A 27,771-nucleotide genomic window follows, 5' to 3' on the forward strand; every position below is an offset into this window, starting at 1 on the left:
GACCGGCTGTTCCTCCTTGGATGGTCACGTCTGGTTCTGGTTCGTGACTGAGTTGGACGGCCCTGAAGTTCATCTAGCCTCTGATGGATCGCCTCCAAACCTGTATTCAACAAGTTAGACATAGAATCATTGAGAGCACGCATTTGCAAGTTAGATAATCCGGCATGTGAATTTTCGGGTCGGTTTCTTTCTTCTTCACTATCCATGGTTACCTGAAAAATTAAACAAGGTAGAGTTATATTAAAACCCTCACACACTCATGTGTTTATCCTCACCCACACACGTGTTTCACTCAATTTTAATCACACAAGAGAGTTCCTCCCAAAGTTCTAAGAGAGCAAACTAGATCACCCAATGAGCAAATCCAAGTGAACCACAAAAGATCAAGAGAGAAAGATAAGAGATTTAGAGGGGAACCCGCTTTAACCACCTCAAAGGCCGGATTTCTCTTCGGCCAGCAGGCTTTCTCTTCCACCACCACACCACAAACAAATCAAACTTTGGAATATCTTCTTTTTTTTTTTAATACTTTTCCTTTTTTTTATAGATCTTTTTTTTTTATATGGGGGTAATGAGGGGCCCGGGTTCAAGATAGATAAATAAGAAATTTAGATGAAGAATATGGAAGATGAGATGAAATGGATTGAAAAAAAAAGAGTTACCGAGAGAGTGGCTCTGATACCACTTGATAGAACCAAAATATGGATCACTCTTTCGGTATGGTTGATATGAACTCAGATCCGAGGGGATTGAGAACTGATGGATCGAGGGGTGACACTAAGGGTTGCGGAATAGCCCAAAGATACTACCAGAGATTCGAAGGTTGCCGGATGTGACGCACCGGTCCAACACAACGAAGTGGTTCGCTTGGAGATGACCTCACCAAGAGAAGTATGAATGTTCTAAGCAAAGAACAATGAGAGAAGACTCAAAAATAAGCAAAGGAAAATCGATCATCTTTTAATTAAGGGGATCATCACATACTTATAAGGTTTGTGAGTCAAAGAAACATAAAGACATTTGTGGGAAAAAACAACATGGAAAATAGAAATGAATGAAAACAAGACATAGAATTTCGAAATTTGACTAAGACTGGTCAAGGTGCGGATTCTTATGTTGACTGGTCCAGATTCATAAAGATGTCCAGGTTCATTCTGTGGTGATCAGGTCGTCTGCGGTAAGGAGCAGGACGGACGTAAGGCTGCCCGCATGGTTGATCCTCGATGATCCATGAACGGATGAAGAGATAGCTCGACCCAAATCTTCAGAGAGCTAAGTATCCTTCCTTTGGAGTAGTTGGAAGCATCGATCATCATGAAATCATAAAAGTGGGTGGAAATGTCGTGATCAGCCTGATCCGGGCGTGCGGTACGTCCCAAACGGGCCAGGAAAGACAGGCTAAGTCCGGAATCTGATTCTTCTCGATGATCATGGGTTCTGGCTTGACTGTTGGCTCTAGAATGGCGAATGGGTCGAGGAAGAACGCCTGTGGTTCGGCTGATTCGGTCATCAGGTCGTGGATCCATCCTTAGGTCACGTCCGGGTGCACGCGGGTCGATCCGGTACACGGCTCTGTCCGTTGATCTGGTACGGCTGAATGGCTGAACCTCAGCTGGACTGATCTGATCGTCCTGGTCACCATGCTGAGTCTGCTCCACGTCCTGGTCCAGGTTCTGGGTTCTATCAGTATGTGCTCGGTCGCTACGTAGCGACCGAGCCGTGTGTTCGGTCGCTACGTAGCGACCGTGGTTGGCTTGAGCTTGGTCGCTACGTAGCAACCGAGCCGTGCGCTTGGTCGCTACGTAGCGACCGAGCTTGGCTTGAGCTCGGTCGCTACGTAGCAACCGAGCCATGTGCGTGCTCGATCGCTACGCAGCGACCGAGCCGTGTGCGTGCTCGATCGCTACGCAGCAACCGAGCCGTGTAGGTGCTCGATCGCTACGCAGCGACCGAGCTTGGCTTGTGCGTGGTCCGATGGCCATACTTGAGCTTGTCCGTGGCCGATTTGGATACGTGTCTGTTGCGTCCGGACAATCGGTATTTAGCGGTTCGATTAAGATTAGAACAAGATTTTACCGCAAGGGTTTTTTGTGAAGATTCTTTTTACGAAGAATAACTTTCGTAAAAAAATTTCACGCTGATTTTTACGGAGATTTGGATGTTAATTTCGTCGTGACCGATTTTGACCCCAACAATGTCGTCGATCGACACTCTCAACGAAAGAGGTTTCAGCTAGCGTTGATTGCTCTTGCTCTGGTGCTTCTGCAGATTGCTGACTTATCTTCTATGTTGTCTTCAAGCAAACTGAGGTCTGATATGGATTTTGAGTTTCCTTCAAACGGTGTCCATCAAGATCTGGTAAACGTACTTGGTATGGCATTGGTGGTTGTCGATCGCTGCGCTTCTGTTGTTGTCGATCGGTGTTCCCATGTTGCTGTCGATCGAGTCCATTGTATTGTTGTTGATCGATGTTGTCCCTTTTTAACTCGAGCTAGGGTGGGAGGATGCGGGTGTCGATCGGCGAACTCTGAGTGGCTCTGAATTCGAACAGTTTTATTCGATCCCAAAAGTGGTGTCGATCGATGCTCGACTGGTGATGTCGATCGGTGCTCCGTTGTTGGTGTCGGTCGATGCTCAGTTGTTGGTGTCGGTCGACACTAATACGAGCTGCCTATGGACATGGACCTTTCGACTAGGAAAGCATCTTCTTCCGGCTTCCCTTGCTCGAGCACCTCCCCAAAGTCATTTTCTGAGATGGCATTAATCTGGTGCCTCTCACTTTCCACAGCTTTCCCTTTGATTAGAGCTTCTTGCTTCTTCACAGCTTCTGCAGTCTGAGAAACCTGGGCATCTAGCATCATGACATGGGCATATAAGGTTTCAAATTTTCCATTCAGCTCTTTGTAGAGAACATCCAACCTCAGATTTAAGTATGCACTCCTCTTCTGCTGAATTTTTAGGACCTTCTCTATCATAGATTCCATCTTTTCTATGTAGCCATGATCCTCATCCTTCTCTACAACATGTTCTACCAACGAGACTTCATGTACAGAACTAATCTCAGCCTCAAACATCTTATCACTATCCATTGTAGCTGATTTTATCCTGTGCATATCCAGATTTTTTGAACTTTTGCTAGACATCAAGTTCTCAATCAGTCTCTTAGCTTCCTCTGGGGTTCTTGTCTCGAAGTTTCCTTCGCTTGCAGCATCCCGCATCATATTATATCGCACATCAATACCCTTGTAAAACTTCTTCAATAGCTGAATCTCCGTAAAACCATGATGTGGACAATCCCATTGGTATCTCCTAAACCTCTCCCAAGAGCTTTTGAAAGCTTCTGTAGGTCCCTGAGAGAATGTCCAAATTTTATCTCTCATCTCTTCAGCCCTTGTATCATCTAAAAATTCAGTCATAAACGCAGTCCTGACATCCTTCCATGTAGTGAGAGATCCTGGTGGTAGGCATCTCAACCACTTTTTAGCATTCCCAGAGAGAGAATATTTGAACAGCTTGCAGATGATGTAGTCTTTGGTTGCTTCATCCTTCTGGATGCTAGACACAAAGTCCTCGGGTGTCTCAATATGATCTGAGGGATTTTCATCAGGAAGACTGTGATAAGGGTGCTGACCCACATGAGAGAAGTGTGTGGAGCGTATTTCAAATCCCTGGATTTGTAGGGGTTGAATCGCAGACCTGTTTGTGTAGAACTGACTAGGCCTGGTCAAATCTGCTAACGATCTCTGAAGAGGAACTTTAGCATCCTCGGTGGCAGCAGATGACTCAAGGATTGCAGTCTCTGGTCCATCTATCCTCTGACCTGCTGCATTACACAGATGACCTCCAGGGTCATGCATGTCTCCATTCTCATCCCTCTGTAGCACAAGTGTCGCGACCATGTCTGCTCGCGGATTGGTATCGATCAACGTTCGAGTTGAACTGTCGATCGTTGCTCTGTCACAAGTGTCGATCGACGTAGTAGAGGTGGTGTCGATCGACGTAGTAGAGGTAGTGTCGATCGATGATGTGTGTTTCTCTTTGCGGATCGAGCGTTCCAAACGTGCTGGGTCTGAGAAGAAAAGTAATTCCTCCTTGTTGCTTCTGGTACTGATAGGCATGTACCTGAAAGACAAGAGAAAATTTTATGTAAGTAACTATGACAGTACATAAAACCTAGAATAAACCTATTAATCAAGTCTATTGGCGATCAAAGCTCCCCGGCAACGACGCTAAATTTGATATCACTCAAATTACCCTAAGGAGTGATTTTACTCTCTCAAATAAGAGGTTCAATTGTAGTACTTAGGGATCAAATCCACAGAGAGCTAGGGCACACAATAGACTATAGAAGTCAAGATTAAGCTAGGCAAACAGTTTATAAAGCAGTAAATCAATGAAAGCAAGGTGAACAAAGTAGTTGTTTGATTGGTTGATTGAGGTTGTAAACAATTAGGAGAAATAGCTAGACCTAGGGATTTATCAATCAAGAGATTCAAAACTACAATTCAAGGATGCTAATGGTTTATAGATTCAATTCTAGAACTCGATTTTAATATGTAAGCAATCTAGCTTTCACATGCAATTGCTAATCAGATGTCTAAGTCCAGTCTCAGCTGTCGCTTGTTGACTTGGAGCGAGCGTCGATCGATGTTATGGCCTGAGCGTCGATCGATGCTTCCTTAGACAAGCATTAACGACCTAATCGATTTAGTTCTACTAGATTTCTAGACCAACTCTCGTAACCTAGGTATCTAATCCAGCAGAGTTCGGGTTCAGTTAATTGATTGCAATTTTGTGCCTCTCAACTATCCTATGATTCTAGGTTCAAACAATTAATCACATTGTCGTGCTATTCTAACTATTCCAGATCCTAGTATTACAAATCACCCTGGTGTAGAGATCTATAGATAATCTAGCAATCCTAATTGATTATCAGTTTGACATTAAGCTCATGAAATCCCTAAACCTAACAAGATGAATTACTCAGACATGCAAGCAATAACACAAATCATAGTCTGAATAATATAATAGATAAGAAATCAATGATAAAACCAATGGAGTTCCAATCAAACTCTGAAGGAGAATTTATCTTCTCTCCAAACCTAAGAGAAAACAATATAATAGGATAATAGAAAGCTTGTTGCCGTCAACAATGGCTTAGAAATACACAAATATGATTTTTGGTCGTCTATGGGTATTTTGGTAACTTGGTGCGGCTTCTGGGATTCAAACGGTCTTGAAATATGCTTGGCCCATGTTCTGGCATCCCTGTCGATCGACATCAATGCTGTGTTATCGATCAACAGTCCTTCATCTCCTCGACAGCTTCCTCTTGCGAGGTAGACTGACCACGCTTCAGTAAAATATGCATAACTTCTGCTACATGATGCTGATTAACCTCAAACCAGTGGCATTGGAAAGCTAACTCAAAGCTATATCTTGTGTCTAAATATGGACTCAATCTAATGGTGGGAAGGTCTCCATACATAGCTAGACATCTGACATGTCTCTGCAGCTCTGCACTCAAAAGGCTCCAAAAGACACCAAAATCACCACATTCCTCCAAATCGTCCTTGAACCTGTAAATACTCTAAATATACTCTATATAGTAGTAAATATATATTAAAACACTTATAGACCATGGCTAAAAGTGGGTAAAATCCATGGTCTATAACCATTCAAGCCCCACTTCTCCTCTTTTCAACACAGACGGATCATAACAATGGCTTCCAATCAACCGGAAGGCAAATCGTCCCTCCCCTAACTTGTGCTTCTCCTTTAGCTCTATATTTCTTTTAGTAACAACAAGGTAAGTAGGATTAGTGTTTTCTTCCCGTCCTTTAGTTGTCTGGGATTCTAATTTGGGATTTGATTCTAAAGTTAATAGACAGATGGAGCGGTAGAGAGGGTTAACGCGGCGGAGTCAAGACGTGTACCAAAATTATAGCAGGTTGTGCACATGACGAGAAGAGCGAAGACCGGTTCGGAGGAGATTCTGACGTTTTTGACGCATGTGGCGATCAGAGTGTTTAGAATGTTTAGCTAACAGAAAAAAGAGAATTTTTATTTCAGGGTACTTGCCCCCAGAAACTAATCGGCCAAGCAAAAAAAAGTATGATTATCGAAGGTTTGCGACTAATCAGTGATGTCTTAATCAGATTGTGTTGCAAATTTTTGTGGTTCTAAATTGCGTTCAAACTTTAGGTTAACTAATGTTCCGTTGGCGTTTTGTCTTACTAAATTTTATTAAGAAAACAACCCATGGTCACTTTGTTGTCTCCAGCAATGATCTAGAATTTATATCATTGCTTTGTAGTGCTCATCATGTTTGTAATATTAATCAGACGGTTCTCTTTGATTCATCAAGAAACTTTTGAAGTTTTCTTTCAAGTAATATCAGTTGGAGTCCAAGGTGACAAGAGAACACATTCTATGTCGTTTCTCATCGCGCAGTTACAAGCCAAGACGGAATGACTGTAAATTGGTAAACTTCTTACTTTCCTTATTACCGATCCATATAGAACCCGTTTGACCATTCGACTTACTGCTTTGTTGATGTGAATACTTAAGGTTGGTCAATTCAGTTATTGTGAGTATTTTTATATTTGAGAACTTTAGGACTGTTTGTTTTATGTATTCGAGTATCTAAAACTCATGTGTATATATATATTTTGTGGGTCTCATACCTGTTTAAACGTTTCTTCACTATATGTGATGTAACTTTCATGTCTACATCAAATATAGACAAAAGTATATTGATTCTTAGGATAAAAAGTATTTGCCTTAAGTGCGCTACGTATCAGTGTATCACTGGTGGTTTTCCTGTTTGCTTGGTTTAGTTGTGTAAACGCAAACAGAATATGTATTGTGATTGTATTGAGATTGGTGATGATTTTTCAGGCTCCAATTTTGAGCACAAGGAGTATTCAAGGAGTAAACTCTCATGTGGTTCGAGACATTACATCAAAGCCTCCTTCAACGATCGAATGGGAATAAAATATTTTGATCAGTCAAGGTATTGTTTTGCTATATCCATGTTGTATTTTGGAGATTCACTATGGTCTTAAGCTGTGTTTAATGATTCACTATATATTAATTTTTTTGGATCAGAAAGAACTAGCTCAAAGGTTTGAGAGAGTTAAGTCTTTGGATCTGCATCCTACAGAACCATGGTAATTTTAAGCATTTGATAGTTCTCTCATGGCTTAGTTGTAGTGACTGGAAGAAAAACTTTGACCATTTGGTATTTTTAATTTTGTGGAGTAGTTTCTATACTTTCACTTTTATTTTCTGCTACTCATGAGCTGATACCACATGTAGGTGAATAATTTTTTTTTTAATCTGTTTTCACATGCATAGAGTAACCAAACGTGTAACTGAAATATTATTTTCTTTGTATTCTATGAGGTTTCACAGACTTCTCATAGATTTGTAGGAAGCTTTTATGATTCATAGACCTTATTCTAATCTGGATATTGTTTGATAATCCTCAGGTGATTGCAAAGTCTTTTGAGGTGACCGAGTTACCAAGTATCTCATCTTTCTTTCTTCTGTTTTAGTAAAAATGTTATAGTTTTATTTCTTTTTTTTTGCTGTATGTTTTATTTTTTTATTGATATCACCCAAATAGAGTTTAACATACAGAAGTAATGGCCACATTTTCAAATTTTTTAGGATTCTGATAAATAATAAATTTCTTATTATCATAGCTTTTGTTTATTGTGACTGAGACTTCTTTTGTCTGAACCTACGACATGAAAGTAGCTTCAAGAACAAAACACACCAGTCAAATACTCATAAACAAAAGAAAACAGAGCAAGTGGATATTTGTTGCTACCGTATAGGAGATCTCCCAATCCCAACTACATACTGTAAAAGAACCATCCCCAAAAACCTAAGTGGTCTACCCATCAGTGGTTCTAACAGGTTGGGGAAAAACTGTATTAAGATTTACCTAAAGTGTTTTTCGTTACAAGATGAATTAAGATATCTAATATTCTTAAGAATTACTGGTTCATATAAATCTATATCACTTCCTTTTTTTTATCCTCTCATATCATTTAAGTTTCTAGCATTTAGAAGATATAAGTGAGGAGAAAAGTTAGATACACTCTAATCCCTACAATGAATAATTCTTTTTATAGGCTTCTTCAAAGTCTTTTAGAAAACTAGGTACTTCTTCAGTTTAAATATGCTTCGCAATAATGTAATCCATTATTTTTACATACATAACGTCAGTTGAAATGTTGTATTGAAAATTCAAATTGATTTTGTTTAAGCATTACAATAATAATAGTAATATTTTATATATTAATCAGTGTGTAGCGCAAACCAGTTTCTTCTAATAGTACTTAAAAGAACACATAGATACAAAAAAGTAGACAAACATAACAATGAGTCGTAAAAAGAAAGGTAGATATTTCTAATGACTCACCAACATGCTCTAAGAAAACGATTGGATCAGTGTTAAACGTAGGTACTCAGTATATCGTTGCAGTAAGTTTCCTTCCCGTTTTGAGCATTTCCAACTTTACTTTATCTTATATTTTGAAATAAAATTTAGAGTAAAATGCTATAATTACATTCTATTTTCCACTCTATAATAGTGTAAAAGATGATTTTTCACCTTCTTTCTTTACTTTGTGTAAAAATCAACTTTTAGATATATCACCCCAGATCAATTGAATAGTTTTGATATTTTTGAGAAGTTTTTACAAAAGTTAGATAGTATTAACTTGGTTCTTGCTTTTTAGGACTAAATTTTGTATTCATTTATTTCTACTAATTAAAAAACTTAAGGAAAAATGAATGTTTAATCACTCCGGCATACAAACAAAACTGAAAGGCCATGTTGACTTCTACATAATACCAAATACAATATGTTTTCCATATGCATCATTGTAATGTATCTAACATACATTTATGAAATAACTTAGAATAGAATGCGGTTATGTTGAGATATATTATAGTAAATAGCAAAAAAGACATAAGAATACTGATTCAAGATTTAAAGATTTAATTGAGTGAATTTCATTAATAATAAAAACTATTATCTTTCAAATATTTATCAAAAATAGAGTAAAATATTTCTGAAATACAATACATTTATAACAAATATTAATATATTTATCTGAAATGAAGTTTATTTAACTACTTTAAAAATGAATAATTTAAAAGCTAAAATCATATGTATATAAATAATAAATGCATCAAAATACAAAATATAGTAAAATTCATCGAAAGAATGAAAACGAAAAAAATATTAAAATATTGTCAACTTTTTTTGTTTTGCATATTTTATGAAATTTTTAGTGTAAAATAATCTAAACCATTTTTAATATAAAAAATAATGACAAAATCTGCGCGTAGCGCGGAGAAAATATCTAGTATATTTAGAACTGTTATAAATATTAATGTGGATGTCCATTATAGGACCATAAGTCTATGTTCTATAAGGTTCTAAACCCTAAATTTGTATTCCTATATAAGGTATCGTTGTTTACAGACTAATAATAAGAACAACTGTTTCTCCTTTTCTCTTGATTCACAACACATTATCAGCACGAAACCCTAGCCGTCTGAGCAAAATCAAAATACACTAAACCCTAGCCCTCGGAGCAAAATCAAAATACACTAATCTCTAGCCATCTGATCAAAAGAAATCTTGGCCGTGAAGTCCGATCAAATCATCGTCTCTGTTTCTCAAACATTGTTCGCCTCCGTTCTCTAACGTCCGACTTTGCTTTTACGATCGAGATAAGTACCTTCTGTTTTATATAGATTGGCTATTATCAAATTACCATATCATGATTTATTGTTTATAACTTGCATGTTGAAATATTTGAATTCTTTATTCTGCGATAGGTGATTACTCCCACCTAAATAACTAAATATTATTTGATCTGCTATTTAATCATCTCATGCTCTATGTTTCTTTGGTCCTCCTTAGTTTTGTGCTCGGTGGATTAGTTGCTTAGTATTCATTTATTTGTCGGTGGTAATTAATCCATTGATTTTGATTAGTCTTTGACTCTTTTAATCTTCTTTAAGGAGGGATGCCTTGAGAATATTAATAGGCTAGACACTAACTAATGACATAATTACATAATATTTATGCCTTGAAAATACTACTCCCTCCGTATCAGTTTAACTGGTGTTTAAGGATTTTGATTTTGATTCAAAATAAGTGATGTTCGCACAATTCTAGGTAAAATTTAATGTCATTTGAAATTTTTGACCAATTATAAAATACTGTATTTTTTTCTTACTGGTTGAATTAATTTTATTTAATGTTATTTTATGTAACCAAAGCCAATTACATAAAAGTTTGTATTTTCTTAATATTTGTGCAAAAACCTTAAACACCTCTTAAAATAATAGAGAGGGAGTAATTGATTTGCTTTTATATTCGTGAACGTGAAAGTTTATCTATCTCTTCCACTTAATTTTATTGAATGACAAGAGTTAAGGAATATGAAGTTCACCTTGTTTATCTCATGGCCTAGTTTAAAGTTTAGATATTAAGTATCTATGACTACGAGATGTTTGACTTTTAAATTACTAGAGTTTATATGAATGAATATTTCGGAGATTGACTTTACTTATAAAAGCTTGTCTTTATTAAGGGGTCAGAATCGCTCGTTAAAATTGATAAGAGAGATGTTGGTTTGGTCCAATTTGTTCAGTCAAGTGGTGCATGTATTTGTCAATAATATTTAGTTCATGGTTTATACATAGTTCTACATGACATGCTTTAAGATGAAATTTTTTATCAGATTCATGCTTTATATCAATTGACTTATTTGATCTAAAATTGTCACGCCATCCCTTATAGTTTAGAGAATATCAACCAATATTCATTGGTTTATTATTTGGTTTGCTATTCGTTGATTTGGTCAAAGTTTATTGTTCTTATATCGCTTGTTGTTATAAAATGAAAGTTGGAAAATGATTTATAATCATGTGGAACTTAACAGATAACTAAAATTGATACGGGAGATCAACTTAGTGAATAGGCGTATACTTCCTAATATTTTATTGTTTGATTAGATGTTGGTTGCTTTTCTTGGTTAATTAAGCATCTTGGATTAATATTTTAAATTCATGACATGATTAATTTTATTGATATTTATTCGTTTATATAACGCATTGATTTTATATGGTCATGATTTATATTCTAAGCTTGCTTATTATTATTAATGATTTCTGATGAAATTTGATTTCTAGTAGAAATATTGATGTGTACTAACATAATATCCATATTTATATGAGCAAGTTTATAGTATTTCATGATTATCTACTCATTATAAAAGAGATGATATAATATGAGATTATAAACAGCTGGAAAATATGAATGGTTGGATCTCCGAACTTCGTTGCCCTTCTCCTTATTAAGATAAGTAAATTTCTATTTGTCATACTTCAAATACAAAGTAAATAAAAGTCTGATTAGATAAAATAATTTAAAAAGTTAGCAAAAGTGATATAAAATTTATTCACTCTATTGATTGATTGGTTAAACCTTATTAAATAGCATGAATTAAGAATTCAGTCAATATAATAATTACTATAGGTATCTATTTATTTCTTAATACAACAAGATGTTTATGAGAAAATACATAATTTTATATAATTTAAAATAATTTGATTATTATATTTATTACCATTATATATATGAGGGCTCTAAGTTTAAGGCTTGACTTTTAAAGATCCATAAATTTTGGAGAACAATCCAAATAGAGGTAAAATCATTTAAATGTGATTACCTAAAGCTCATTATGTATTTTGCATCTAAAGATTACAAGACCTGAAGTCTGTAAATATAATTTAATTACTTTGATGTTAAGTTTAAAAGTAAAATTTCTCGGAAAATATATAATGATGCAAAGGTGAGCATACATTTTTTTTTCAAGTAATGTTGTCCAGCAGACACATGTTTGAGAAAAAAAAAAGATTAAATTTATATTTGTATCTTGTCTCCTTGAGACTCAGAAAAATAATGAGCTATTGATGTAAGATGATAAATCACGTCTAGTTGATTATGATCATTTTTTTCAAGAGAATTTGACATTTTATATTAAGAAAGCAAATCAACATTGGTCAAGAAAATGAACATAAAAGTGATTGTAGACGTGAATGTGGATATAAATAAAGTTAAAATCCAAAGATTTTTTTCTTAGAACTCATACTCTCACTTGAAGTTGAGAAAATAAAGATGGTAATAAATAAAAGATATGATTCATTCATCTAAAGATGAAAGAAATTTTTGTGAGTACAATGTCTTGTGGTATCAAGATTATTGGAAGCTCTAGAGGAGCAGAGATATATGCTTGCTTATGAGAACACAACTTAACATCATTAATGCGTTATACTTTCCCAAGTCTCAAAGATCAAAAAAAAAGATCTAAGATATAACACATGACCTTAAGTTGGGTACGTTGTTGATTTTCAATTGAGATTCAATTCGAGATTGACAAAATGTAATGTTATCATCTTGAGGGTGAGAATTAGAGAATCTCACATCCCTAGTAAGTGAAACATCCAGAAGTATGTTCACCCTAGAAATAGACTTGAGGAGTCATTTATAAAATAAAACCAAAAGATTTTACATCTAACAATGTTGAGACAATAAGTAAAAAGAAATGTTGAATACCTTCAATAAGAAGTATTACCCAAGACACTATTGTATTGTACTACACAATGATAGGAAATAGAGATAAATATAATAGTAAACCAGAAGTTTACCGAAAGTGAATGTTTGGAAAACCGGCTATGCCATCCAGGTTTAGTAATGATGTGAAAGATAATCATATGGACATTGTTGAAGAACCAAAAGATTCTTACGAATGATCTGCTAAATGCTGCTTGCTTACAAGGCAATATAAGAATACGGTTTTCACCAATCAAACAAAATTGGATTCTATTTATACAAGGAGCTGTTTGTGGGCTTGATCACCTACTGGTGGACTGATCATCCACCATATGCATCGACAAGAAGGTCGTATGTATCCTTGTCATAGATCTGTAACCTAATGTTTGCGAGACTAATTGATAATACTGGTGAATTCACAAGCCTTTGATGCTTATTTTATGCATGTGAGGATACATGATGAACATATTGTAGCTAATGTTTATACGTAAGATGCATTAGCATTGATTCGTATAATGCCAAAGAGTAATTAATAACTCTCCCCATCAAATTGGTTTTGGGTCAGCAACCAAAGATCCCCATCTAGAAAATTTGGATAAGTTGTAGTTGCTCCACCACATGGATAAGAGATGGGACCTCAAAGGAGGTTATGAATATGTTGGATATAATCTCCATTGATGATTTTATAAGATTAATTTAAAGACTCAAAGTTAGTATATCCGACATTAGGGGGAGAAAATAAGCAGTTGGAGAATGAATGAGTAGAAATGAATTATCATTGATCCTCGGACTAAAAAGCATGAATATAATTCCAAATGAATGTATGAAGATTATTCTATTACAAAGATTAACATATGAGTTGCAAGACTCATTTACTGACCCTAAGAAAGTGAATAAATCACAAGCATCAGCTGTAAATGCTCTAGTTAAAATAAATGTCCCAGAAGGACAGTATCAAACTGCTAATGAGTCTAACGAGCACCAGAAGCGTGAAAGACTTATCGGTTCTGAATATAATAATCCTCATAAAAGAAAAGGAGCATGAATGAGAATGGCAGAATCAAGGAATGAAAGATTAAAGATCTCTAGGAGAGATAGAAAACATGACAAGAAAGAAATTCAGGTACCTGAGAATAAGAATCTCAAATAGCTATGTCATGTCTGGAACGATATGGAACCGATATCAAATCGACGTCGTGAATACATATGCATGCAATATAACAGTTGATGAAAATCAGGATTATGAACCATCTATTGGAAAGTGTACACACACAAAGAAATGATTGGCCAATATGGAAATAAACAATAGATGCGAGGTTAAATATCTTCGAAAGAGAAGAGTATTTGGACAAGTAGTCCATGCACCTGAAGTGTAAAACCAGTGGCACATAAATAGGTCTTTATGTGAAATAGATGCGATGATGAAATCATAAGATGTGATGTTGTAACAAGGATTGTGACAAAGACCTATAATTGATTATAAAGAAACACATCATCATGTGGTGGAAGCATCAATTTTCAAGTTTCTTTAGCCTGGCAAGAATTGAAAGCCATTGGAAAATGACAATCATGTCAATGATTCAAAAGTACATAAACTGAAAGTAGTAAATCCCATAAGGACTTGGATTGCTAGAAGCAGTAAGTGCTAGTTCTCGAGAACATTACTGCGCGAGTGTATTAAACATATAATGGAAATAATTCTTGGTCATGAAGTACCATAGTTCGAAATTTAATGATTTCTAACATGATTGAAAGATGTGATTTCAAATGACAAGAAGAGTGGTCATACTAGTAAATTTTATAAGAAGAAAGAAAATAACTCGTATGTACAAGTATGTACAATATCAAAGTTTAAAAGATTGTCTATAAAAAGGAAATTTGGACATGGAATCCAAATAGACCAAAATATGACCTTTTGTGTGAAAGTATGTTATGGACAAAAAGTCTTATGGTCTAAGAGATTATCTGACAAGATAACGAGTTTATTCACCAAGGATATGCTTATAGAAATTCCAAAAGGATGATATATATGATGAGAATACATCTCTTGAAGATGATGCTTCCAGGGGGAGAATATGATGATGTGCGTGGTTGTACTCTTTTTCCTTATCATTGGTTTTGTCCCATTGGGTTTTCTATGTTAAAGTGTTAACGAGGCAACAAAGAACACGCAAATGATAGACACCTAAAGAGGAATGTTATCAATCTTCCAACTTAATTTTTGAGATTTATAGAAGTAGAACAGAAAGATCAAAGATCAATCATGCTTGGAAAAGAATCAAGACATGAACACATTCCATTTGCGTGAAAGAATCGAACGTCGAAAGTTTACCAATAAAAAGAGACCTTCTTGATGGAATTAAAATATGAAATTGTTGTCCAGAGAAAGATATTTGTGTCTACTTTAATCTCCAATTTGAATCATGTCATTCCCGATGATAGAACTCGAGATATGGCAGTTTTTGTGAAACATGTACAAGCTGTCTCAGAATACCTTATTTCGACTGATATCCCAAATATTGCTCGATACTACTATCTTACCAGAGCTAGACCGGTTCCTAACGTTAGACATGGATGCTAGCTTCGATTTCCAAGTGGTTGGAAGTCATTTCGTTCTACGGTCATCAAAATGTTCAAGTTTCAGTGAAGAGTGTCAGATCTATCAAGAGAAGTGAATCGGTCCAAGCCGCAAGACAAAAGAGTTAATTAATCACACTGGATTGTCTCCTATCAGATATCTCAAGTTATGCTCTCATCAGGGGGAGTAGATGCGCGCTGCACTCTTTTTCCCTTAACCATGGCTTTTCCCACTAGATTTTTCTGGTAAGATTTTTAACGAGGCAGCATCATACGCGTTTTAGGACTTATTTTGTATAATGGACATCCAAAGGGGAGTGTTATTAATATTAATGTGGATGTCCATCATAGGCCTATAAGCCTATGTTCTAAAAGGTTCTAAACTCTAACTTTGTATTCCTATATAAGGTATTATTGTTTACGGACTAATAATAAGAACAACCGTATTCCTCCTTTTCTCTTGATTCACAAGAGAAACATAATTTTTAGGCCCAATAAATCAAAAAGGTCAAAACTCAAAAGTCATCAAAGATTCAAACATGGACATAACACGAGACTATATTTTGTTAATTTTTAAATTATCTAAACATTTTAAATAATTTTGATTTTGAAATTAGCCTAGCTGAGAATTTCTTTGCCAAAAATTGATATTTTCAACATTTTGATTTAGATCGGATTTTTTTCAAATCGTGTTCAGTTCAAAGTGTTTGGTTATAAACACCACCAAGTTACAATCTCCTATATTTTTTTTGGGTGTAAATCTCTTACATTAAAAAAAAAAGTAAATCTCCTATATTTTGAGCGTGTTGATATATATTTAGGAGTGGTATAGAAAATTATCTGAATTTTTCAAGATATTTTTAATATGTTTTGTTATTTTTGGATTAACAACTTACTGATTTGATTCGTTTCACGACCTTCTAAATATCTAATATCTACATATCTAGCAAAACATATATATTTTTATCAGATGTTTGATTTGATTTGTAAAATAGATACAAAATTTGAAAAATAAAAAGTAATATTGAACGTAAAATAATAATATTTTATCATAAAAATAAACTTTTACTTATTTAACTTTTTTTTACTAATTAATTTTTTTTGCTTCTTTTTGGAGGAACGCCCCCAAAAATCTCTTTGTCCCTTTAATCGTTTTGATGGATAAAATTGCTATAAAATTAATAACAAATTGAATTAAATTTCACAGATATTTTCTAACATGGAGGAAAAAATGAAGGAAAATATTTGAATTGTAGAAAAAGAAAATAATAAAACAAAGTAAGAAAAGTCAAGGGAAGTATTTATCATCTGTTACAACTTGGAACGGAGAGCAGAGAATAAAAGGAAAACTGGGGGAGGCGGCCATCAAAATTCCAAAGTATACGGTTCAGATTGGCGAAGACGTCTTCAATAATCATCAACGGTCAAGAGGTAGTGTGTTACCGTACGTTTGGCTGCAGAAGATTATAGCTACCACCCACATACACGACCATAATGTTGCTTCTTCTTTATTTTGGACAACCACGACCATAATATTACTCAATAATTATATATTCCTTTTTAGCTGAGATATTATAAAGGAGGGTAGGTTTTTTCTTTTTAATAGTTATCACGAGAACCTCACAAAAATACGCGGCAAGGAGAGAGAGAGAGAGCGGTGGAGTCGTAAGTTTGCGTAGGAGATAACGTCTTTTTCCCGTCGTCGGAGACGGAGGTTATGCCTTTTGGCTCTTGAGGTAATCACAGATCTCTCCGATTTTCACCGATTGCAATTTTGTTTCCTTCGTTATGATGTTCCCTTTCGCTTTTGTGCTTCAATGGGATTGATTTGTGGTTGTTGTTTGATCGGAGTCGCGTTTCGGAGATCTGACTGAGTCGAATTTGACGTATCCGACTTGCGTTCGTGTTTTGGATCACAGTCAGATGAATTGGGATCTAGCTTGTGCTCCATTGATTGCAATTAGGGTTTCTTAGTGAATTTTCGTTTGAGTCTTTGAGGCATATTGTATGTTGTTCTTTGTGATATTTATTTTAATTAGTGATGTTTTGTGTTAATTAACAGGTTATATTAAGCTTTCATTTCTAGTGCCTTTGAGATATGGAACAAGATTACATCTGCTCAGGCTGCTACCAGTTTCGGGTTTCTTCATTGCAAGAAGCACTCGATTTGCGGTTTCTTGCGCTCTCTGGTTTCCTTGGTGGCTCTTTCGTCAACTGCACTTAGTGGTAGGTCTTTTGTGTGTTTCTAATAGATGGTTTTATTGAGTTTGTCCTTTTGGTGATATATTTGAGGACACCTAGCTCTAAATTTGATTATGATAATAAGGAAATATGAGGTTTATAAAGATTTTTGGGAGTATGAATACAGAAATATGGAAATTTTGAGAAAAGGAAATAATGATATCTAGAATTTAGGAAATCTCAAAAAGGAATAATAGAGTTTAGAGAGATCTTATTCTTTCCTGAATGTTTGTGTGGCGTCTTTGTATGTTACAGGGCTCATGTCTGCAAGTTATCGCTTCTTCGCATAGTCCTGAAGCCTCATCTAAACCTGGTCCTTTCAGTAAAAAAACTGTCTTAGTCCCCTATTCCATCATGTCTGGTTCTTATGGGAGCTGACTAACGAAGGATGTACAAGCTTCTTTTCAAGTTTTGACATGTCGTAGCTTTGATAGTCTTTTCCTAGAGTCTCTGAACGTTCCTTCCTGTTGGTTCATTGCGTCTTCCAGTCCTCAATATGTTTTGCCTTCTTCTCTTGGTGTCTTTCTTTTGCCTTGCTGGTCAACCGAGTGATTTTCAAAGTAAATAGCGACCAGCCTACCCAGCGGGAGAAACTTTGAGTTTGCTACTATACGAACAACTGGAAACTGAAATTATACATTACAGACAAAAAATAAAGGAGATACTTTACTTCACTGTAGAGGGGATGGAGAGGTAGGTTTGATTTCTCTTGAAATTTTCACTTATCTTTGGCTTCAGACCCTTTGATTTATATAATTCTTGTTTGATTTGTGATGCCTTACTGCAGGTATAATTTAATCAAAGAAGTTGGTGATGGAACTTTTGGGAATGTTTGGCGAGCTGTCAATAAACAGGCGGGTGAAGTTGTAAGTTGTTTTTTCCGAGAGGTGCTTCTGTACTATTAGTATTTGTACTTGTTTTTAGGGTACTGAAGTTTTCGATGGACAGGTTGCAATTAAAAAAATGAAGAAGAAGTATTTCTCTTGGGAAGAATGTATGAATCTGAGGGAAGTGAAGGTATCGTAACTTCTTTTCTGAAAAGTTATCAGTATATTTTCCTTGTGTGTCTGCTGATTCTTCTCTTTTCTCATGTTAGTCACTTAGCAGAATGAATCATCCAAACATTGTAAAGCTGAAGGAAGTCATCCGGGAGAATGATATCCTATACTTTGTGTTCGAGTACATGGTATACTTGCTACTTTTTGTTTGATCTTTTTTCCGTAGCTTTTTCTTCTCCATTGTCCTTAATATTCTTTCTCGACCAGGAGTGCAATCTTTACCAGCTTATGAAGGATCGTCCTAAGCTTTTTGCGGAATCTGATGTCAGAAATTGGTGCTTTCAAGTCTTCCAAGGCCTTTCTTACATGCATCAGCGTGGATACTTCCACCGTGATCTTAAGCCAGGTAATTGATAGCCTTGAATTGCCAATCAACACATGTGAAGGGTGTTTTGATTTTTCTGACGCAATCGTAGTTCGAAGAATCATGTGTATTTTTTTTCTGATGCAGAAAATCTATTAGTCTCTAAAGATGTCATTAAGATTGCTGATCTTGGCCTGGCCCGGGAGATTGATTCGAGTCCACCTTATACAGAGTATGTCTCGACACGCTGGTAAGGTTCACTTCCCTGATCTGTTGAAAGGAGTCCTAAAGAAAATCATTTTATTTGTAATTAGATGATACATGTGCTGATGGCGATTGCCCTAAATGTCTAACAGGTACAGGGCACCTGAAGTACTGCTACAGTCGTATGTGTACACGTCAAAAGTTGGTTAGTGTTCTCGAAATTCCAATAAAAAGAAGTGTCTTTCAATATTGTGTCGGTCCATTTCTTAAAAATGGTGTAATGTTGACTGTTTAGATATGTGGGCAATGGGCGCTATTCTGGCTGAGCTGTTGTCTCTTCGCCCTCTCTTCCCTGGAGCTAGGTATTTGTCAAAAAGTGTTTAATTGCGAATTGTCCTGATTAAAATAGTGTTGCGGATGTGATGCTAAGCTAGCAAAACGTCTCATTTATTGTGTGCAGTGAAGCAGATGAGATCTATAAAATCTGTAGTGTGGTAGGTAGCCCAACTGAAGAGACATGGTTGGAGGGACTTAATCTTGCTAGCGTCATCAATTACCAATTCCCTCAGGTAATGTTTGCTCAAATCTTCAAACGTTTCTGGTGAAAGTAGTTTCACGGACTTTGTATCTTTGGTTACTAGTAATAATCCGTTTGTTATCGTGCAGCTTCCGGGTGTACACCTCTCAAGCTTGATGCCATATGCTACTGCAGAGGCCGTTAACCTTGTTGAGCGTCTCTGTTCATGGGATCCCTGTGATAGGCCGACTGCTGCAGAGGCTTTGCAGCATCCGTTCTTCCAGAGTTGCTACTATGTTCCACCATCTCTCCGTGCCAAACCGTCTGTTGGACAGAGAGGGTCTCTCGAGCATCAGCAGCAATCCGTCAAGAGGTTGCCAGCGACTTTGACCTGTACTGCTAATAATAATAAGGCGTTCAACAGTTATGCTACTCCAAAGGCGAATGCTCTTCCTTACGGTGCTTGTCAGACCCAGAGGAAGCAGGAGATGTCTAATAAGATTAACCAGGAGACATCATGGAACAGCAAACCTGTGGGAAGTTATAATGTCAGAGATGCTAAGTATATACCACCACCTGGAAGGAAGAGTCCTCGTAAGTGAAATCACATATTCTTTTTTTTTTCCCTGGTCGTATAGTTTTGATTATTCGTCTAATGGTAATAAAATGTATGCACATCTGCAGCATCAATGAACAAGAAGTGGGTCTTTCCTCGTGGGCCATCAGAGAATGCAAATAAACTGGCAAATGCTGCGGTGGGAGGTGGAAGATGGAGTCAAAGGCAGACACAACAACCGGCAATGAAGGCAGGGTGGGTGGGGGATAGTGGTGACATGTTTCTCAGACCTACACAGCCTCCCAATCCCTACTCTAGGAGAATTGCTGGTTAATGGTCCAAGGGTCTTTCCTATGACCCCACACCCATCGTCATCTACTACTACCCGAGAGTCCAAGTCGAAAGTTTGAAGACTGTTGATTGCCTTTTATTTGTGTTTCTTCTTCCAAAACTCTTGTTTATCTATGGATCTTTCGTCGTTCTGTTCTTTATGTTCTTGACGTTTTGAATTCAAGTGTCTGTGTATGGAGTATTCTTTTCATTTTCACAATGAAGCTCTCGACTTTTGGACCAATCGTTCCATTGTGTATACATCTTTTTGTTTTAATAACTCCTGTCCTAGAAAAGAGCTCGGTCCCTTTATTCTGCATTTCACTTCAGGGATGGGTGGCAGCCCTGTTCTAAAACTCGGCCGCCTAGGCGTTACGCGTCACTTTTCCGCCCCGATTTATGCCAAATCGGTTTAAAAAATCGGATATCCGATTTTTTCCGCCTAGACTGCCTAAATGACCGCCTAGCCGCCTAAATGACCGCCTAGCCGCCTAGCCGGCCGCCTAATCTATTTTTTTATTTATTTTTTATTTTATTTTTTTATTTTTTTATTTTTAATAATATTTTTATTTATTTATTTGATCTAAAATTTTATAAATATCATTTATATTCATAATTTTGATGAAAATTACACTATATTAAGTTTATATATTCTATTTGTGTGTTTTATACAATCTTAAACATGAAAATGTATTAATGTTATACACAATTAAAGATTAACATGTTTTATAACTTAGTAAACCATCTAAAAATTCTGCCCCGCATAATTTCCGATTAATCCCCGATTTTCTCTTTAGGCGCTAGGCCCAACCCGACCGTCCGACTAGCGCCTAGCGCGTTCCCGAACAGGGGGTGGCAGGAGTGGTTGGTTCTCTTCTCCCTAAACACAACTATTACATAATTTGATAATTGTTTTGGAAGTTCCTAACAGTTAACAATAAAATCGTACATCTCTAAAACAACATATTTATCGTATCTCGAGATTTCTTTCTTAAATAATAAAAGTTTGCAAAATTTTATTATTTTTAGTTTGTTATTTAACATCTTTAGATATTATATTATCATATTGATAAATGCATGTCCATTCTTTTCTACCGTTCATTTATGTTATTTTCAAACTATTATTGTTAATTTTCTTTAAAAAAATTATTAAAAAATTTCAAGTAACTTATAGACAGATCTCTTGACTCTTTACTTTTTTTCTATACTATAATTATTGTTTTCTAAATATCCTTCTGTGAAAATCATTTTAAATGTTATATCTATATTATTAAAAGAGAAGTACCCATTTGAAAATGTCATTACTTCATTAATAAAACTTCCTATTTTTTGTTTGTTTTTTTCAGTTACATTAATGAAATATCCTTAAATGAATTTAAATTACCTGTTTTATTTCTTGCCTTTTTAGTTACATTAATGAAATATCCTTAAATGAATTTAAATTACCTGTTTTATTTCTTGCCTTTTTAGTTACATTAATGAAATATCCTTAAATAAATTTAAATTGTTATTATCATTGAATATAATTATTTTTAACATAATTTTAGTTTTCTTTTACATCAAAACTAATCATATTTTAGGATAATTATAATTTAAAATGTTAATTTTCAGATTTTTCAAAAAACGTCTAAAAATATTTTCAAAGGTTTTGTTATAATTGTTTTTAAAAAATATTGAGTTGCATTTCAAATAAAAAGGTAAAGATATTTAAAAATATTCTAATTAAAATATGTACAATTTAATATATTTTTTACGAAATGATTCAAATAAAAAAATCACACATGAAAGAAATCATGATTTCTGTTAACTGGGCGGGTAATTGTTTATATGATATCGCACACGAAAGAAAAAATTATGTTTTTACAATTTTCTAATTAACTCTATATACTTAATTTTTTATAGGATATCGCACATTCGTCAAAAAATAGATAGTTTAAGATGCAGAAAAAATATTTATTTAGTGAACATAATATGATCAAATATTACAAATAGATCATTTAATAAATTAAATAATCAAAAACCGAAAATTCATATCCGCGCTGGCGCGCGGGTCAGGATTTAGTGTTATTTAAAATCCATAATTTTATCTGTGAATCAAATTAAAGATCTAAGAGAATTCATCATGTAGTTTGCTTAAATGACTATATTTTTAATTTTTGAGATTACACTCATGTTAAATTTATTTTATTATCACATATTTGATTAGTTTTTATTGAAAATTGTGAATGTAACAGACTAAAAGAATCTGTATCAAAACGTAAGATAAAAATGTTGATTAAATTTCTAACTGTTAATGAATAAATAAATTTGTCAATTTATTTTGATTGATAAAAAACAATTTAAAACTCATAAACAAACAGTTTTTAACAACATGTGTTTTACACAAGTGGCTTACTCTTACCAGCCACTACTTTAAAATAACTTTTTTGTAAATTCGTAGAAAATCAAAGAATGAAGTGATTCAGTAGAAAAAAAAGCCGAAATTAACCAATATTTTAGTTTGCTTAGAAATTTGTGTTACATGTTATAAATATAGATGATTTCTATAGTCCATGATCCTATCAACTTCCATAACTCCATAAATGTGATATATTTTTTTTTTAATATGACGTCCTTGTATTAGTTTAAGATATGCGATTTTGTTTGATTTCCTTCGCCAAATCCAGAAAAAGTCCGTGTACGCAGTCTCTGACGTAGTCCTTAACGAATCCAACATTCTTGTTGTTAACCTCCAAGTTAAAGAGCACCCTGAAGTTTTTGTATCACCACAAGGTTGAAGATCAGAAAAGTACATGCAGCAACAAGATCTACTTAACTCTGCACTAAGCATCCGATTCATTGCCTGTAATGATTTACGTTTTTTTTCTTTGTGTCTGAACTTGTTGCGTGTTGAATAACGACCGGCTTTGAAACATTATCTTACCTGCTTTCTTTCTTCTGTTTGCTGTTGTAAGATATTTGTGCAGTAAAATCCCAGGTAGGCATGGTCTTCTGTTCTTGTTTGGGTGAACAAGACCTTTGCTTTGATTGTTTTTCTTTGTCAAATAACAGTCCTGTTTAAAAAAAAAACAGTTTATGGTAAACATTTGAGTTACATAAAGTAGGAATATTTATTTATACAGAGTCTCTGAGACAGATAGCTGAAATGAAGTTACATAAGCGAAGTTACATAAGCTCTTGCGCAAATGAGATATGAAAAGTTTTAAGCATTTTGTTATGGGCTTCTTTTGTGTCTATTGTTTACTTTATAGTCTTGAAATAACGACCATCAAGTGTTATTGTTACACTACAGCAGGTTTATAGTTCATAGTATAAACTTCATACCATGCTAATATTATCTTCTTCTTTTTGTTTTTGTTTCTTCTCTATTCCTCGTCTTTGTGATGATTCTTGAGTGCTGAGCTAATTGTGTGTATTTAAAATCTGAGACTGAGAACTTCAGAGGCAAGGCCACAGCTGAGGGGATAGTTGCATACTTCGTTAATCCGGGTAAAACCAAACGAGATGTACAATGTCCCAAAGTTAAAAAATAAACACAAAGAGTAGCATATGCGGTACAAATGTGCAGACCGAGTGAGCAGATCGCTGTCTTAATTTTAGGGGCACAATGAAATGATCTGTGGAATCTTCAAAGATGAAATAAACGGAAATATAATACTCTCTCCGTTTCAAAATAGATTATATTTTGGAGAATTTAAAATGTTTCAAAATATTTGATATTTTGATATTTATATATTAATTTTAGTTTTACAGAAAACTGTGTCATCAATGATGTTTTATAGTTGTTTTTATGATTGGCTGAATTAATTTTACTTTATATTTTAATGTTACTTTTTAGAAAAAAATATATGCCTTAATTCTTGTGTATTCGATTAAAACATGAAAGTATTTTGAAGTAGACTGAGTATGAAAAACCAGCCTGCAATTTAAATTTAATACAGACAATATTATTATTCACAATAAAGAGCGCCTTGTTTTAGGGATCTCCACATTCAAGCATTGGATCCACGATGCAGAGAAAAAAATGAAAGTAATTTAATAAGCATATATCTCTACATGATCCATTGATTTATGGATCAACTAAAATGGAAGTAAATATATAAGAATTGACAAAATTTAGTTTCAAAAAGAAAGAAATACTGATAAAGATTTAATGAATTGTACGCAGATTCCAACTTTCCCAATCATTGTGTAGTCACTTCAATTTTTGCCAGCTAATAAGTGATCCATTTCAGAGAAAAAATAGAGGGTACAAATCTAAACTATTCAGAAAGTTAGGGGGGTTTATAAAAATATGACAGCTAATAAGAAGAGAGAGAGGGAGAGCCTTTCGTCATCTTTATATAAATACTCTCCCCTCCCTCACTTTTCCCGTCTTCTTCTTTCTCCCAGACTCTTCTCGTTTTCACCTGAGGAAAAAAAGAAGAAACTCTCTCACTCTCTCGATCGCTTAATCGCCATGAGTCTGTTTGGATTGGGAAGGTTAGTTTCTTCTTTCTATGCGTCAATTTTGTGTTCAATTAAGATAAGGCGATATAGTTTGCAATCTCAGATCTGTTTTGAATAATATGATATGAAAGCTAGTGTTGATCTTGTTTCTTCTGTGATCCATTCCTGGTACATTTGTATTGTGCAGGATCACCAAATCTTGTTGTGATTTTTGTTTTTCCCTGATCGAATCCTTTCAATCAGAATAAATATCGAATCAGAATATATGATCTAAAGTTCCTGTGGTTGCTGATTCGTTTCTTATTGTTTGGCATACAAAAATTTGATTTTAATTTTTGTATGAAATTGATGATTCGTCATATTATGAATTTGTTATTTGGCCAGATCTTACAATGAACATTTTTCTTGATTAAATCACAGCCTTTGCTTACTGATTCGGTTTCTTAAGATTTTGATGATTTTGGTTTGATAACGTTACTTCCTTTTTTTTTTTTTTTAATTATTCATAGAAATCAGAAGACGTTCCGTCCTAAGAAGAGCGCACCTTCTGGAAGCAAGGTGCCTGTTGTTGGTATCTTTGATAATCAAGCTGTTGTCATTAGATGAATTAATGAACTCTTAAGGTTTCTGTGATATGTATATAGGGTGCACAGCTTCGACAGCATATAGATGCCACTTTAGGAAGTGGCAACTTGAGAGAAGCTGTTCGACTTCCTCCTGGAGAGGATGCCAACGAATGGCTTGCTGTCAACAGTCAGTCTCTCATGCTTTAAACTTTTTTTTTTTTTTGGGGATAAATGCTGATCATTGCTTTTATATTCTTGAAATAAATTTTGTTGATATTTTACCCTTTTATTTTTTTTTTTGTTGCGTGTTTCGTTTCAGCTGTGGATTTCTTTAATCAGGTGAACTTGCTCTATGGTACCCTTACCGAGTTCTGCACTCCTGATAACTGTCCTACTATGACTGCTGGCCCCAAGTATGCTTCTCCTTTATTATCTCTTTTTTTCAAAAAAATTGAATCTATTCTTCTGAGGTTCATCCAGCAAACTCATTAATCTCTTCAAAACCCATAATTGTTTACCTCACACGGTGATTAATATAATTTGGGTTTAGTGAGTGATTATGCATATTCATTTGTTATCATGCAAGGAAAAGCTAAATGTTAATTTCACCGTTTCTGTTTCGTTCTGACTTCAAAATCGAGATGACAGTTTATCTATTAATACAATGAACGCTTCCAACTATGAACCTATGTGCTTCATCATTCATCTTGCTATGGATTCCTTCTTTTGACAAGTAACAAAACATATTTGGCAGGTATGAGTATAGATGGGCAGATGGTGTGCAGATCAAGAAGCCAATAGAGGTTTCTGCTCCAAAGTATGTCGAGTATTTGATGGATTGGATCGAGACCCAACTCGATGATGAGACTTTATTTCCTCAAAGGCTTGGTAATTGATAATAAATAATAATAATTATTGTCCATGAGAGCTAAAAGAGAATATATCGACTACTACGTATCCTAATAATGTTAATTTTATTGTGTGAACTTTGCAGGAGCACCATTTCCTCAGAACTTCAAGGATGTGGTGAAGACAATATTTAAACGACTGTTCCGCGTGTATGCCCACATATACCATTCTCATTTCCAGAAAATCGTTAGCCTTAAAGAAGAAGCTCATCTCAACACTTGCTTCAAACACTTTATCCTCTTTACTCATGTGAGTTTCTCCTCTTTCTAATTTTTAAGGGTGTGAAATAATTAGGAAATGTTTTATACAAATATTGCACTGAAATACAATTTTCTACCAACATAAAAAAAGTATTGAAAGCTTTATACTAATATTCTGTAGATTGTTTAAATTGTTTCCTTAACTTTGGGGCCATTGGTGGTATTGGGCAGGAGTTTGGACTGATTGACAAGAAAGAACTGGCGCCTCTACAAGAGCTCATAGAATCTATCATTTCACCTTACTGAGCAAAACGCCAATTTCAGATTTTAAAATCAAAAGAAATAAATTATAAATGGTAATGGTAATATGGTTTTAAATTATAAATCTATCCGTTTGTTTCCTTCCTAATTTCTCTGTAAAATTTAAACATTTACTATGTAAGAAATCCGATGTCGACTACCGACCCTTTCATGTGAAAGAAAAAGGAACTTTACATTATTTTATTGATTTTTACTCTTTTTTAAAAATGATGATTTATATTTACCGTTAAGCATCTCGAATCAAACAACACTCTTCAACCATCATTATTAGCCACATTGGACTTACGCCTGTTAATGGAACGTGAAAAAGGGTGCAAAAGCTGGCATGAGTAGTCAATTAAATGAAATTAAAAATCCTTAAAATTAACTGTACAGTTTCAGATTTATTCACTTTACTTATTTTCTCTTAATTAAATTTCACTTACACATTTAGCTTTCGAGTTTTTTTTTTGTTTTTTTGGGTTTTCTCTGATAAAAGTTGAAATTTTCGTTATCGTTTTGAAAATTTCGTGATTATACAGGAATTTCAAACCTTTTGCGAACTGATCATAAATCTTCAGAAAAAGAAACAGAGAATCAAACCGCCAGATTCCTTGGCCAATGATCCAATCACGTCTTTGATCTCACGCGGGAAGTACACTTTTCCGATTTGGATCTAAGATTCCGATTTCTGTGGGACATTGTTTGTCCCTTAAATATCTTCTTCGTCTTTGGGTGTGAGAAGGTAGAAAAATGTCAAAGATTGTGTACGAGGGATGGATGGTGAGATACGGAAGGAGGAAGATCGGACGATCCTACATTCATATGAGGTACTTCGTGTTGGAGCCTCGTCTTCTCGCGTATTACAAGAAGAAGCCACAGGATAATCAGGTGAACCATCCCCCCCCCCC

At 34.9% G+C, this 27,771-nt stretch overlaps 4 protein-coding genes across 4 annotated transcripts in view; all 4 read left to right on the forward strand.

Moving 5' to 3' along the window:
- The first annotated feature begins 16,832 nt into the window (after nt 1-16,832).
- LOC106318608 lies at nt 16,833-17,791 on the forward strand. The gene is made up of 3 exons (XM_013756656.1): nt 16,833-16,962; nt 17,289-17,452; nt 17,723-17,791. The coding sequence occupies exon 2, from the start codon at nt 17,325-17,327 to the stop codon at nt 17,448-17,450; it is 126 nt and encodes a 41-aa protein (XP_013612110.1). The 5' UTR covers nt 16,833-16,962; nt 17,289-17,324; the 3' UTR covers nt 17,451-17,452; nt 17,723-17,791.
- Nucleotides 17,792-17,929: 138 nt separating this feature from the next.
- On the forward strand, nt 17,930-20,697 carry LOC106318607 (cyclin-dependent kinase F-4-like). Its single transcript, XM_013756655.1, has 11 exons — nt 17,930-18,160; nt 18,255-18,333; nt 18,416-18,484; nt 18,564-18,653; nt 18,733-18,871; nt 18,977-19,079; nt 19,186-19,238; nt 19,329-19,395; nt 19,494-19,602; nt 19,700-20,144; nt 20,235-20,697. Exons 1-11 carry the CDS (start codon nt 18,153-18,155, stop codon nt 20,438-20,440), a joined length of 1,368 nt encoding a protein of 455 aa, XP_013612109.1. The 5' UTR covers nt 17,930-18,152; the 3' UTR covers nt 20,441-20,697.
- Nucleotides 20,698-24,789: 4,092 nt separating this feature from the next.
- On the forward strand, nt 24,790-27,045 carry LOC106315594 (MOB kinase activator-like 1A). Its single transcript, XM_013753364.1, has 7 exons — nt 24,790-24,918; nt 25,395-25,443; nt 25,530-25,638; nt 25,771-25,864; nt 26,206-26,339; nt 26,446-26,609; nt 26,792-27,045. Exons 1-7 carry the CDS (start codon nt 24,896-24,898, stop codon nt 26,864-26,866), a joined length of 648 nt encoding a protein of 215 aa, XP_013608818.1. The 5' UTR covers nt 24,790-24,895; the 3' UTR covers nt 26,867-27,045.
- Nucleotides 27,046-27,613: 568 nt separating this feature from the next.
- The window catches only part of LOC106312829 (protein ENHANCED DISEASE RESISTANCE 2-like), a 5,734-nt gene continuing 5,576 nt past the window's right edge, over nt 27,614-27,771 (forward strand). Inside the window, exon 1 of the mRNA XM_013750495.1 lies at nt 27,614-27,751. Coding sequence (XP_013605949.1) covers nt 27,614-27,751 — 138 coding nt within the window. The remainder of the gene's footprint in view (nt 27,752-27,771) is intronic.

The sequence above is a fragment of the Brassica oleracea genome, chromosome C9 (genome assembly GCF_000695525.1).
Source record: "Brassica oleracea var. oleracea cultivar TO1000 chromosome C9, BOL, whole genome shotgun sequence".
Classification (NCBI taxonomy): Eukaryota; Viridiplantae; Streptophyta; class Magnoliopsida; order Brassicales; family Brassicaceae; genus Brassica; species Brassica oleracea.

Coding starts and splice junctions, on each gene's coding strand:
- LOC106318608 (XM_013756656.1), top strand. CDS start 17,325: ATGGAACAAGATTACATCTGCTCAGGCTGCTACCAGTTTCGGGTTTCT.
- LOC106318607 (XM_013756655.1), top strand. Junction 19,080..19,185: donor GAGTATGTCTCGACACGCTG/GTAAGGTTCACT, acceptor AATGTCTAACAG/GTACAGGGCACCTGAAGTAC. Junction 19,396..19,493: donor CCTCTCTTCCCTGGAGCTAG/GTATTTGTCAAA, acceptor TATTGTGTGCAG/TGAAGCAGATGAGATCTATA.
- LOC106315594 (XM_013753364.1), top strand. CDS start 24,896: ATGAGTCTGTTTGGATTGGGAAG. Junction 24,919..25,394: donor AGTCTGTTTGGATTGGGAAG/GTTAGTTTCTTC, acceptor AATTATTCATAG/AAATCAGAAGACGTTCCGTC. Junction 25,865..26,205: donor ACTATGACTGCTGGCCCCAA/GTATGCTTCTCC, acceptor CATATTTGGCAG/GTATGAGTATAGATGGGCAG.